The 14,390-nt window shown below is 41.0% G+C and overlaps 1 protein-coding gene across 2 annotated transcripts in view; it reads right to left on the bottom strand.

Annotated features, from left to right (window-relative positions):
* Window positions 1-2,177: 2,177 nt before the first annotated feature.
* The window catches only part of ldlrap1b (low density lipoprotein receptor adaptor protein 1b), a 30,602-nt gene continuing 18,389 nt past the window's right edge, over window positions 2,178-14,390 (bottom strand). Inside the window, exons 5-9 of one of the 2 annotated variants that reach the window (XM_029494415.1) lie at window positions 13,761-13,833; window positions 8,985-9,080; window positions 6,461-6,594; window positions 6,046-6,080; window positions 2,178-3,594 (exon numbers count right to left, since the gene is read on the bottom strand). In XM_029494415.1, the coding sequence (XP_029350275.1) occupies window positions 3,450-3,594; window positions 6,046-6,080; window positions 6,461-6,594; window positions 8,985-9,080; window positions 13,761-13,833 (483 nt within the window). In that variant the 3' untranslated portion in view covers window positions 2,178-3,449. The remainder of the gene's footprint in view (window positions 3,595-6,045; window positions 6,081-6,460; window positions 6,595-8,984; window positions 9,081-13,760; window positions 13,834-14,390) is intronic. The other variant, XM_029494416.1, reaches the window with a different exon arrangement.

The raw sequence follows: 14,390 nt of genomic DNA on the forward strand, positions 1-14,390 counted from the left end.
CCCCCCCTTCTCAATAAAAAAAAGAAATGCAAAAAATGCCAGCAAAAATACTGTAAGCAGCTTAGCCTGTGTTTCCTTCACTGTGATATAGGTCGTTTCGTTGTATTGAAGGTTTTTCTCTCTGAGAGGAGGCTTTGGAACTTTACTTCACTCCGCTCATGCTGTGGGCGCGAGGCCCCGCTCTTTGACGCGGATTTGAATATTCAAATGAGGGTTTTGTGTCTGAGTGGAGAGTTGGACAAGCAGAAAGCTGCAGCCGGAATGCGCCCGCCTGCTCATCCGCAGACTGCATGAGCGCAGAGTGGATGCGTGAGCTCGGATTGATCACGTGTCTGTGTGTGTCTGTGTGACCGACAGACAGTTAAAATCCGTAAGCCCCCCCCAACGCTACGCGGACAGGTTGCATATCAGAAAACTGAGTCCAACTACTCTAAAATCGGCAACTTACTTTGGTTGCATCTTCCCAGAAGAACTCGCATCCAGATGCGTTGACATCTGGGAAGTTGTAAATGGTTTGATCACGCTGCTCGGTGACATTGCAAACGATCTGTGCAGCGCAAATGAAACAATCTGCGGAAAAATGTTTGGTGACAAAATGGGCTTAGGTCAGCGCAAGTTGGCTCCAATAAGACGATACAGGCAATAAACACCAATCCTATTTTATTTGCTGTATCTTAGTTTTGTGTTTCTTCACGCTAACTCCTGTCACGTCACAGGAGGGCTGGGGTTTAGCCCGCTGTGTGCCGGTGATCGTACGGCACTGCACAATCAACGCTCACATCAACGGGAAAACAGACTCAAACAACAAACCTCCGCTCTTCTGAAGGAGGAGAAACTAACTGTGCGGCGAAACTTTCAGTTGGTTTGTTTCTTCCGGTCGAAAGTCAATCTCAGCATACAGATGCGGCTTCCAAACGATCAGCTAGTCTTTGTGCATGTTACAGACCCTAACGTCAGTTCACAGTACTGTTACTTACATGGAGACAGCAGAAGAACAGCGGTGTTTCTCCAGCAGCCGGCCATCTCCTTCGCTCCTTCCTATGAATGAACGCGCATATGCACTCCGTGTTGGCCGACTTCATGCCCACGCCCCTCCGGACACCGTCACTTCCAACATATGACAAATAAACAAAAAGGAGTCAAATCTCAGAGAAAAACAAGCAAAATTTTAATTTTAATTAAGATTAAAAAATATCATAAAAAATAATAACAATAAAAATAAAAACACGAACTTGGCATTATATTAAGGAAGAAAGAGAGAAAAGTCTGAATGGTGGTTCTTGCCGATGACGGTGAACCACCTGGCACCACCTTACTGCAAACGTTTGCTGGAGGAAGCGGGGAAGTGACAGGAAGAGTGTGACTATCAGGTATTACACGCATGAAGCACGCGTCTTCTGGTCACTGTAGCGTTCCCGCCACTAGGGGGCAATGGACAAGCATGGAGTCTGCATTCTCTTCATACCTCATACTCGCGCTTCAACTTGGGTGGGGACCGGCGCCACAATTTTCCAATCACTGATGGGAAAATGTACTGTCATTAAGCAGTGCTCCACTGGAAATGTACTCAGGACGTAGAGAATAATTAAGTGCAAACAATTACCCACAATGTGTGTCAATGTTATCTATTTAATGTCTTTTTTGTTGTTGTCTATTCTATCTATCTATCCTTCAGGAAGAACGAACCTGGCAGCAAGTTAAAATGAAATAGAAAATTTTGCAGGCTGGTCAGTGACTTCACTGTAGATGACAATGAACAAGTGAGGTGAATAGATTAGGTGTCTGTTATACTGAATGTCAGCATTAAAAAAAAAAAAAGCCCGAAAAACTGTCAAGTTCTCTTGATGGATGGATGTAAATGGGAGGAAGGCACATCTGCAGATGAGGAGACTCGAGGCTTAGGTATTGTGTCAATTTTCGTGCTGTCTGGTGCTGTATTTATGGACCCTGCAGCCGACAAATCGCAGTCCATCACCTGAGAATCTATACCTGTCTGAATGAGATAATCATCTCCAAAGGCCAGTAGGTCCGGCCTGTTCCAGAAGACTCTTTCACACCTAAACGCTGGTCTGAGGATTGGGACTTCCTCAAAAAAAAAAAAAAAAAAAGGGCAAGCCATTAGATCTACATTAGAATTATTAGTCTTATTAGTCTAGAAGGAATAAGAATTACACTCATACAGACTTTGCTTTTATTGAAGTTTATGTAAATTAATGAATTAAATTATATTCATATACATGTATAACCAAAATGTCAAAAATAACTCAGGGAACCAACCATACCTGGAGTGAAGTAAACTAAAAAAAAATGCAACATAAGTTAACATAAACAGGTAGATAGCCAGTAATTAACATAATCAAGCCCTTGGACTTAATGTGGTGTGTGGAATCCGAGTTAATTCCTGGGTCATGACCAAAGAAAACACTAATATGAAAGTCAAGAAAAACCGCTCCATATTCATGTCATCATCCTTGAACACCTCAATATAAATAATCCACCCTGATTCAAAATGAAACAATAAAACCTGAAAAGCACAAAGGGGAGGAGTGAATAGAGGCACTGGACAGAAGCCAAAATCAGAGTTTCATGCATTTTGACATTAACTTCCCTTACATGAAATGTGTGCTTTTAAACTGGGATGAATGTGAGTGCAAAATAGATTTTGCATTACAAAAAGACAAAAATCAAAATAATAATAACAATACAAAGATTGTCACCTTGTTCGCATCCATTTTTCAAACAAAAACTCTTGACCAACACATGCATACTTTTTTTTTCTTTTAATTAAAGCTTTTGTCGCCCAACAAAAGGGTGATGCCTTGAAGCATGTAGGTAGTAACTTAATTGTTTTGCAGAGTATTAGAACTAGTGCATTAGTGGTGTTCACCACTGAGTCTTAACCTCCAATCCAGTTACATTTCTCCATATCTAAGCAAATAAAATTTTGAAAATATGTGACAGCACCATTATTGACCTTTATCTCATGTTCATGAAAATGCTTCTCACTCAGCTCCTTGGAACTCAAACATCCATTTGAACATCAATATAATGAATATATCCACATGCGCACACAAACACCCATACACATACGCAGTGTATACAAGCACATATGACTCATCACAAACAATGAACAGGTAAACTGGACATAAAAATGAAGTAACACATTGACTGTAACAAACATTAAATAACTGCATGTTATTCCTTAGAAAAGGGAGAAATTAGTTTTTATTGCTTTGGCCTGTTCTGGGAGCAGCCTGCTCATGTTGTCGTCCTCTGTAGATGCATGTGCATCAGAGTTCAGCTAGGCTGCACCAGTGAGACAACTTGGCAGCAGCGAGTAGGTGGGAAACCTTACGGATGTCACAAATGTCTGTTTTGTTACTCATCTTCTTTGACCACCATTTCTCCTCATCTTTCCCTGGTTTTCCCTTCTTGGCAGAGACTTCATATTAGCACCCAAAAGTGTCTTTTTGTGCTGTGAAGTCTGTGTCCTCTTGGTCCCATTTGCCTGGGGACAGGCACTCTTCAGTGTTGAAGTCCTGAGGGTTTACCCCAATGTCCAGGACCTGGGGGTTAGTGCGAGACTCAGCGAGTCTGGAGAAGCAGAGGAAACAAGAAGAATGATTAGTGACTGCTTTATAATAAAACCTGGGTAATGATTAAAATAACATGCAATATTCATACATTTACTTATAACACTTCTTTACATTTAAAAAAAGTACGTTCACAATATGTGGACATACAATCAATGAATTCTAAACAAAGAGGCATTCCTCTTTATACTGAAGAGTATCATGATACTAAAAAAAAAAAAAACAAAGCCACATCTGGCCAAAAGTGGTGATGAAATGGTTTACAGTAACAGTTTAGACCTGCAGTACGTATAGAACAAACGCTATCTCCATTCATCAGAACATCACTTGTTTAATGTCATGGCACTAACAGAGTGCAAAGCTGATGAGTGTGAAGCAGAGGTCTAAGAAACATTGTGATGAACATGTGGACACAGTGAAGGACTGACCAGTCTCTGTGGCAGAGAGCCTCGTCTTATGAGATGGATCAAACAGTGGAGTGACAGTGGGAATGGGTTTCCCCTTTCAGTAAGTTAAACAAAGATTTTGAGCTATGTTAATGGGTCATGGTCTAAAAAGAAAATGAGAAACTATGTGCCATAAACAATTTAACATCCAGGCAGATGAGCAGGCTTGAATGTTGGGTTGGCTAAGGAAGAATGAGGTGAAGTGACCACATCCATATATGATATCGTTACCTGAGTAGGATTCAAAACTATCCAGACTGTGGCTGGGGGTGCAAAGGAAACATCACAAGTCAGGCAAAATTTGATCTCCTCTCTCTTTAAATAAAGAGGATGGTGATTGGACTTAATGTCTAAGTAATTGTGGTTAGAGTTGACCTACAAAAGTGCATAAATAAAAAACAGGTAAGATTTCTCCCTGCATGACTGGAACCATATTTAAACCACATTCATTTATTATTGCTCTTGATCAACAGGCACTGGGAAGGGGGTTCACATCTATAGCAGCAATCAAACTCAGGAGCCAGCAGATGGCAGTGCTGTTTCTCAAATAGCAACAAGAAAAGCTGACTTTCTCTGCAGTACAGTTACAACCTGCAGCTCGAAGAGAATTTAAATATCTCGCTTTAATTCAAAGGAAAAACTCTTGTTGGTCTTGTTATCAATTTGCTGTATGGTACATGATCTCCAGGATGTTTACATGCTGAGTACTTCAAAGGGCAAATTAAGGAAAGTATAATCAGTGAGTAAAAAACATGAATGCTAAGAGAAAAGCTTTTTTTCCCCAGCGTTGAAAGCGTATGACATGTTTTTCCAAGTTTAATTAAGTCACATGACCACTAAACTCAGCTGTTTATAGTTTTTGATATGAGGAAGCTCAGTCAGGATGTACATAGTTGAGAAAGGACATTAAAATAACTCAACTATAAAGTAACTGCAAGTCTGGAACTGATTTCAACCTCCATGCAAAAGGATATGTACTACACAAAAACTCAGGTAAAATAAAGCTGATACAGATGCAGTCATTATCTACAGTCATATTCTCAATCAAGGAATCATGAGTCAGCCCATGTTGCTTCAGAAGACAATGACACAAACCCTGGCCTAAGGTCACTTTACTTGCTGCAAGTCCAGAAATTAAATGTGGATTCTTCTGCTAATGGTGGCGGCATCCTCATTAATCAGAGAGCGGAATATTAACAGCATTAGGGTATGATTCCAGTGTACGCAAAACAAATAATCATCTGATAAGTGGGCAAAATGGCCTCTTAGCACCTAATTAAAAGGACTGTGGAGCCCAATCTCTCCTTCATTAAATGGATGTGAGAGAATAAGAGGATAACTGATGAACCAGCCGAGGCAATAAAAAGAACAGCCAAAGAAAATAAATGCACTAACATGGCAGTTCATAAACAAATCTTTTTAAACAGTGTGCTGTGCAACCTGACAGCAGACTCCCAGAGCATAGTGCTGCTAAGAGAGACTAAATTGGAACACCAATTCCACTGGACTGCAGCTCCATTCTTACTTGATTAGTTTGTTGGTGACATGTAGGTTGTTTAAGATGTTCTAAACTGAACAAAAAAGGACTTTCCAAGCACCCTTGAACCTGAAAATTACAAAGCCTGATCATTTCACTCAACTTTTCTCCTTATGTGGCAAAAAGTACATTTCTTATGATTTTCTGATATAAAATTCCAAAAAGTGTGTCCCTCAGCAGCGCCGTCCAGTAATTATAGGCTTCAAAAGGCTCAAATGAAATCAGTGTGTGGGTCCGAAATGATGGCAAACTGACTACAAAAGCAACATGACTCAGGGAGGGTGTTGGCTGGGCCAGGCCCTGGAAACTGAGCCTGTCTCCTTTCTGTGGGAGTGCACCCGGATGAGCTGAGCAGAGGGGGAGGCAGTGTTTATTACAGACCACAGGGGGCTATTTCCAGAACAGCAGCTTGCGTGGCTGTTAAGAGGACACTGTTCTCGGGGAAGCATAGATCCACACCAATTCTCACCTTGAAAAAGCCTCATCCAGACCATCCTCCAGCTCCTGCCAAAGAAAACGCAAGACATATTGGTTCAAGTTCAACTTATTGTTTTCAGAGACAAGTGAACAGTTATTGTTAATAAACTCACACATGAATGCAGTCACCTTTAAACACTTTTCCTCTAATCTACAATGGCTTTGGGAGGTTAATCTGGGAAATTTGCTACCCCACGCCCTTTCGAGCTATGCAACCATTTGATTAAGTCAGTCGTGTTCAATGGCCTATTGTCTAACTCAGCATAGCAGCACTGCAGCTACAGAGTCCACCCTGATAAACACAGCTACATCACCATACCATCAGTTCCCAGCATGGTATCCCTCTCCTCCTATCTTATCTGGCCTAAACAGAAGACACTCACTGACCAGCCTGACTCTTGACTTACCCATACAGTATTGTTGTTCTCTGTTGCATGATTATGCACCACAAAGGGATCCGATTCAGCCTGCTTTGTTCCTGAGTGGACCTGCACCACATTGGCTCCCTCAGCCAAGTCTAGAAGTTTCCCCGTGGCTACCTCTGCAATGTGAAACAAACAAGCTGGATTTCAGAAGAAGAAAAAAAAAAAAAAAAACCCAAGCAACCATTTAATACATTGAAATCACAGGCAACCTCTCAAATACCCCAAGACATCAAATTCCCTAGTAGTTTTAAGAATGTACAGCATGTGAGTTGAGTGAAGACATACATTTTCTTCATATAAGCATTTGATCAGCTCCTCTTGCAGTCATGCAGCTGTATGTTAGCATGCACAGTAAGTGTGATGACATGATATTAATTACGGTCTGCTTTAGCTCTAATGTTTCTCATTAAAAGCAGCCAAATGTGGATTGTCACTTTGGGATAATAGAGCATTGAGTCACCCCCGACCCTGACTTCACAGTGATATTGCTGATCTGTAACAGGACTGGTTTGTAATGGCCCTGCCTGATGATAAATGTGCATCAGTAGTGTATGTCTACCCCAATTCCTATCTTGTCTTTAGCCTAACTAATGTGGACTATTGAGCACAGTGAAACCTCAATGACTTGTCTGATGCTTACACAACCCAGCTCTGCTTTTCACATGTTAATGGTTAAATCTGGTTATCCTTGGTTGGCCTTTTCCTCAACATTCATGTTCTTCAAAAGACCCATAAACAACTGAGTCAGCATGCAAAAGAAATTCGCTCCAACCTGTCCTGTGTGTCAACACCAGCTCGAAGGCATTCACAGTATTCTGCTGCTATGAAGAGGGAAATGTTATGGGACTAGGACTGTCATTTGTGTGGAAAAAAGGGAAGGCTCTGGGTTTGTCTCATACTAATTTCTAGAAGTCAACAGCTTTTGTAAAGGTAAATGGGGAAATGAGCTTCTGGCAAACACCTGACCACATTTAACTGAGGCTGCTGCCAATGTGCAATTAATCAATCTGCTCATTAAATGTCTTATGGTTTTAGATTGATGTCAGACAAAATAAGTTAGTGACAGTATCAGAAAGAGGGTCAAGTAGAAAAAGCTGAGGCCAATCAAACACAGGAAAAAGTGACATTTATATTTTGTATCCACTGCAAAAGGCTTGGTGCTGGGAGCGAGCAGAGGGTATCATGTCTCCTGGATAAAGCTGAATCATGCCTGACAACACTGCTGAAGCTGAGAGTCCCTGTGACTCAGTGGTATGCTATTTGATCAGTCACAGTGAGGGGTGCATAAATGTAACCTTGTGATAGCTCTAAAACTCTGCTGTCCCCAATCACTGCTTTAAGGCAGTGAAGCCCACTGTCAGGACAGAAATACTCAGCCCGTTTCAGAAGGCACTCACATACTTGTGCCACACTGTGTATTGCTCTGCTATAAAATTACACCAATTTGCTTTACAGAAATCCCGTAAACTGGCAGCTAAATGACCGACAGAATAGTGAGTGGGATAATGTTAGTCCAAAAATGTAGACTGAGCCTCTCTACTACTAGAATATGTTTCCAAGTCCGACTTTGTTGGCTCTTCTCACTGGGGATCAAACTTAAAACCTGTGTCGGTCATAAAATGCAACACATTCCGGGCCAAAGCCCTACATAAAGTATCAGGGCAGATTTAGACAGATCTCTCTCTGGCTGAAGGCCACCTGGGCAGGCAGAGGAGGAAGCTCAGTGCAAAGCAGATATTTCAGCTGGGGGAAAAAAAAAACAAAAAAAAAAACAACAGCAACAACAAAAAAACCTTGGTCTCAAACTAAAACCTCCAGTACAAAAAAAGATCAGTGGAAACTAACAGTGGCCTCTGGCATACAGAATATGACAGGAAAAAGACATGCACAAACACAAACAAACAAAGATGACAGCATTATGGGGTATAAGTGTATACACACTGAGCCACTGGCAATAGGACGATCCTCATCTCATTTCAGCTTAGGCTGTGGACAATATGTGAAGCTAATCATGCCTTCACGTTGTCTGGCTCAGTCGATGTCAACTAAATGTTTTGCAGGCATGAGCTGTGACTTAAGTCAACGAATCTTGCAAATTTGATGCAATAACGAGGTCACTGAAAATCTAGGGCTTTTTCATGCTTTCTACAAAACCATAGTAAGGCACACTGCATGCTTATAAACAGTTCTCCATTATCATAAAATGTCAAGGGGGTGGCTGAACTAAGATTTGCTTTTAATGGACCCCCAACACAGCAAGGCATCATCATTGCCATTATCATCAAACATAATCAGCTGAAATGTCATTTGCTGTTTATTATAAAGATGTTAGTGAGAAAGAAAAACCAAGAAAATGCAGATTGTGTCAGCTGACCTGAGGCCTCAATATAGGCCAACCTTTGACAAGTCGCTGAATACTCTCCCCTCCCTTAAGGCTACAACTGCAGTCACGGAGAACGGTAAGGGAGAGATAGAGAACAATGTGATGATGGGTGACATGACTCACCTCCCCCTTTCAGGCTGCTCAGGCTAGTTGAGCTCTCAGACTGAGAGTTACTGGCTCCTTCCCCTTCTGAACCTGACTTCACTCGCTTCTCTTTCTCTGTGCGGGGTATGATGAGATTTGGAGGAAGACAAAAAGAAAAGTGTGGCTGTGATTCAGGAACTTATAACCACCAAAAGAATGACCTCTTAGTGCTACCGCAAAGGGGCTGTTTACTCTTCTAACAAATCAAAGTGTGTGTATCAAAAGGTTTCACTAAGCAAGCATATAATGTCTGTAAACAAATTGGCAGCAGCAATTTGACACAAAAGGTCAAGGTCGTTACTCAAGCCACCTATCACCTGAAACTTAATAGGCCTGCCTGGGTTCCAAAGACAGTAACACAATTCAGATTTTACATAGCAATAAGTACCGCAGCATTCAAATAGTGTAGGCATGGCATCTGGGTCAAATGGATAATAGGCTTTGCTCACTCTAAACATACTCACCTTCTAAGAGAGAGGTTTAGAACGCAGTGCAGGTTACTAAGTGCAAATGAAAACAGCTTTCATTGTGTTGACTGTGCAAGACACTGCTCTATTATACCATGATCTCATAGAGTTGTTTCAAGGACTATTTATCAAACATGTCAGAGTTAGTCTACAGAGTTGTGCTGAAAGTTAATTCACTAAACACTAAAAACACTTTTACTTCAGGATTGACTTGGGGCTAACTAACGGCGCTGCCTACGCTTGTATTCAGCAGAAAGCAGGGCTACTCCTTAGATAGAGTGAGATGTGATGCTGCTCAAAGCAGACATTACCGTGACAGGGACACCCTGTCAGCACACCTGGTAGACCGTATACTATGAAGGCTTAGTCTTTCAATTCTCATCATCATCATAACAACAATTGGGCATTTAAAAATACCTCCTCTCCCTGAATATCTATCTGTGAACAACATCTCTTGAAAAAGAAGGAAAAAAAATATCTCAGTTCCCATGAGCCCAGGTAGCTTAGTGATGGCAGTGTTTCAAAAATTTCCCCAGCTATCTGTTGTGTCCCTGTGGCCTTTCCTGTGTGTAGTTTTCAGCCTGACTGGAGCATCAAATTCCTACTAAACATGGAACCTGCGTAAAAGATATGCAAGTTCAAAGCTATCTGCAGTGTTTACAGGGAATATTCTATCAACACATATTTATGAACAGAGATGGGTGCAGTAATTTAAGGAGAAATTTAGGTCAGGAACGCGTGGTGATCTGTGGAGAAACACTGTGGGTGGTTGAGAGAAGCTAAAGCAAACTAGACAGACATACAGTTGATAACTCTTCCTTCTACCCTGATCCTAAGGGGTCTTCTAACTTTAATGAAACAGGCTCAAAAGGATTTTTTCATCTCCCTTTCTTCTCATGTCACAAGAGAATGCCACTACTATCTGAAAAAATAGATTTCCCTTTTTCCCTCCATAACCTCTCACCAACTATGGCATCAGCTGTTCTTCATCAGTGATACTGTACTGAACTATACGAAAGCAGTTTTGCAAATTAAAAGAGAAACTCTAGACCCACTGAGAAAATGGAAACGTGGAGGTATTAAGAACAGTGAGAAAGAGGAGAGAAAAAAAAAAAAAAACACATGGCAGTGAAGTGTGTGAGAAAAAATGTAAGGTTAAAGATGAGGAAGCAGGATGCACTAATTTACAAATTTTATATTCAGCTCAAAAATACAAAAAGGCAAATGAAGAGGCATGAGATGGGGGCCTGTGGCCTTGATCTTGGCAAAAACAATCCACTCCTAAAATGGAAATATGCACACATTAAAACATTTTCCTTAAAAACATCACAGTAGAGCAAGAAGTCAACGTATAAAATGTGGAGTAAATGAACAAGGCAGTAGGAATGTTCATACAGTGTGAGTGCATGTCTCTGAAGGACTGAATAAATAACCTCGCCTTCACAAGACAGAATCAATGGCACCAACATTCAATCTGTCAGGAGGGTGAGCTCCCACTGACACACGCATACAATCATTTTCCTTTCTCTCTTACACACTTGCCATCCCAACACTCCTCTCTGCCCTGTCTTTCATCCTCTTTGCCCTCGCTCCTTATCCCCATCCCCCCTGTTTCCTTTGCTCTCATCCTTACACCTCTTAATCAACAGAAGCAAGTGCTGGAATGGGGGGAGGAGCGGGAGAATAAAATAATGACTGGTGTGGGGTGAGGGGGGATTAAGGTGCCAGGTGCAAAACAAGACAGGCCATAGCAATGGATAATCATACAATTCAAAGTACACCCACACAGCAACATGCATGTAAAATATGGGGAAGATAGGAAGCGGGTTAGTGGTAATGCTGAAGTCCCTATAACGTGAAAAGAACAGCTAATTTACACTGAGATCACACATGCAGTGCATTGCATTTATGTTCTGCTGAGCTGTACAAAAGAATGTGTGACACCATCCTTACACAGCACTTCCATTGCTTGTTATGCTCACAGTGGTACCTGGATATCTCTTTGCCCTATACAGCAATTAAAAGTCCTCGCAAATTCAAACAGGTAAATTATTTACGTTTGACCTCAAGAAAATAAAAATATAAACAGTATATCATGAGGCGAAAAAGAACGTATATTAAATGCATCGAGAGGAATTCCCTGTTCTTATGCACAAGTCCTGCTCCCACCATTAAAGAAATAGGAAATATCTACTTAACTCGGTCTACCTCTCCCCCATGCTAACCTTAATTCCTCTCCACCCCTCCCCATGTCAATACCTAGATGAATCTTTAACCATGACTGAGTTCTCTATAATAAAGAGGTGTCACTGTAGTAAAGAGTCTCAGACACTGGTCCAATCAATGGAGACATTCCTCCACTGTATGCAAGTGTGTGTGTGTGTGTGTAAGACAGGAGGACAACAGTGATAGGCAGGAGCAAGAAAACAGTTTTCCAGTAGTTAACATGACCTCTGTAGAAGATGGTCAAAATCAGGAAGACCTCGGAAAATATTTGTTTCCAACAGGGGTGTGCCAAAAAAAAAAAAAAAAAAAAGTCATAAGAATCGCAATTATCGTTTACTATGATTCAGAATCGATTTAAAATGTCTCAAAATCTATTTAAAAAAAAAAATAAATAAAAAAAATGTGCAGGCTGTCTGCCTCCATTTTGTATGCGGGACGTCCTGACATCACCACGGACCTAGTTCTGGAACATACGCTGCACAGTAAGCACCACAACAAGGAGGAAACTACAATAATGGAGGAAAGAGAGATTCAACTGACCGTCCTTATTGAAGGCGAAGATTTAGACTCATTTTGGTTTTTAACTAGAGTCCTATAAAATCTATTTTATTTTTTCCCAAACTCCGTTTTAATTTTTGCTATTATGTTTTTTTTTTTCCTCAATTTAAAATTTTTGAGAATTGCTTTTTTAGCATTTTACGCAAATTTAACCCTGGCACAGTGTTTTAAGTAATGAAATAGAGACAATTTCTTCAGTTACAACTGAAAACTTTAATGCTTCCACACATTTCAGCAAAATCATAATAAAACAATTAAACATACGTTTCACAACTTTTGTGAACATATCAAATCCACTGTAAACTTTTTAATTTCTTCTATCCCCATGCTCTTTGGTTTTCCAACAATTACTGACATCTCCATTGAAGTACATGATAGTCAACCTCTCTGTGTTAAGCTCAGTGAGTGACTCTCGTTTGACAGATACGTTCCTCTTTATTCTGAAAAAAGACCGGGAACCAGTTTCTGGTCTAGTCTCTAGTCTCTAGTCTCTGGAGAGTTCTGGTCTGGTCTAGTCTCTAGTCTCTGGAGAGTTCTGGTCTGGTCTAGTTTCTAGTCTCTGGGGGTCCGGTGTCTCGTCTAGTCTGGTCTGGAGGGGTCTGGTCCAGTCTCTGGTCTGTTCTAGTCTCTACTCTCTGTAAGGGGCCGGTCTCTGGTCTGGTCTCTGGAAGGGTCACATCTCTAGTCTGGTCTGGTCTGGTCCGATCTAGGACCTGGGGGGGTCACCGTTCCTTGCTGTAGCCCAGTCCATCACTTGTCATCAATTAAACAATTATTGGTTCTTTCCTTTTTATTGTAGGGCGACTACGCCACCATGCTCCTCAGGTCAACACATACATTTACATCAAGTCACCAATTAAACTAGACATGTTCAGGAGCCCCCACTGGGAATCGAACCCCGCCCACTACGCTCAAGTAACCATCTTCCTACCTTCCTACATTCATTCATTCATTCATTTGTGACCCACGTGGAGCATTTTGACAGACAGATATGATCCTTTTTATTCTGGAAAAAAACCCAAAACGTGTTATGTAAAATGTCGGCCGGTTCTGTTATTCATTCATAATGAATTCTGTTTTTAATGTCTAATTCCGTGATTGTGGGTTTTATAGGACCCCATTTACCGAATGCCTGGGAAGACCAAGCTTGACACAAAAAAACTTAATAAATGTGAAAAAGACACTTTAATGTCTCGATTAGTAGATTATGTGAATCCTTTACACACCTATAGATGGAAGCAGGAATCATTGAATCATGATTCAAATCGTTTTGAATCGAAAAATCAATTTTGAATCAAATCGTAGCCCCAAAAATCAGAATCTAATTGAATCGAGATAGTAAAATGTTCCCACCCCTAGTTTCCAAGGTGTCCAAGTTAAGGAAAAAATTAATCGCTGTATACTGTACATATAAGAATAAAAAACAAAAACAGAGGACACTGAAGAAAAGAAAAACCTTTTCATTCATCTGCCATACTCAGGTTGGCAGGTCGACCATGCTTACCTTCCTTTGCAGCCTGCCAGAATTCAAATGCCACTCTGAAAGCCTGAGCCACTGTGAGGGTTACCGCCTGGGCCTGTTGGGAAAGACAGGCACGTGCAAAGCAGAGAGATACAGAGAAAGCAAAGGAAGATACATTACATTCATATGCATCTCATCCATTGAAGAAAAAACTCCAAAAACATGAAATATGCTTGATGCAACTGACCACTGACACGAGTTTCTTCACAGATACCTGAAGTAGGAAGCTAAACGTGGGGGCTCCATGACAAGTTGTTTATGTAACTGGGAGGATACGTGGCCTTTTGACCAGAACTAAATTAGTGAGGGGAAGGAAGCAGAGGGAGTGGTTCACCCATTCTGCAAATCCCTAGAGATGGAGGGAACGCCAAGAGAGGGATGACAACCTCTATGTTCTGACTTTAGCCTGACTTCATACTTGGACATTTGCAAATAAAGAGTGGCTCAAAGTGGCAGTGCAGTTGTTCCCTTGGCACACAGCCAGGAGCTAAACCTAAATTCAGTCTCACTGTATTTAGCTTTTAGTCATTTTTTTTCTAATTAACTGTAAGAAGAATCTATTGTCTGCATTGGTAGCTTTAGAAATGAAGTACATTTTACTATGTTTATTCG

The sequence above is a fragment of the Echeneis naucrates genome, chromosome 22, assembly GCF_900963305.1.
Source record: "Echeneis naucrates chromosome 22, fEcheNa1.1, whole genome shotgun sequence".
NCBI lineage: Eukaryota > Metazoa > Chordata > Actinopteri > Carangiformes > Echeneidae > Echeneis > Echeneis naucrates.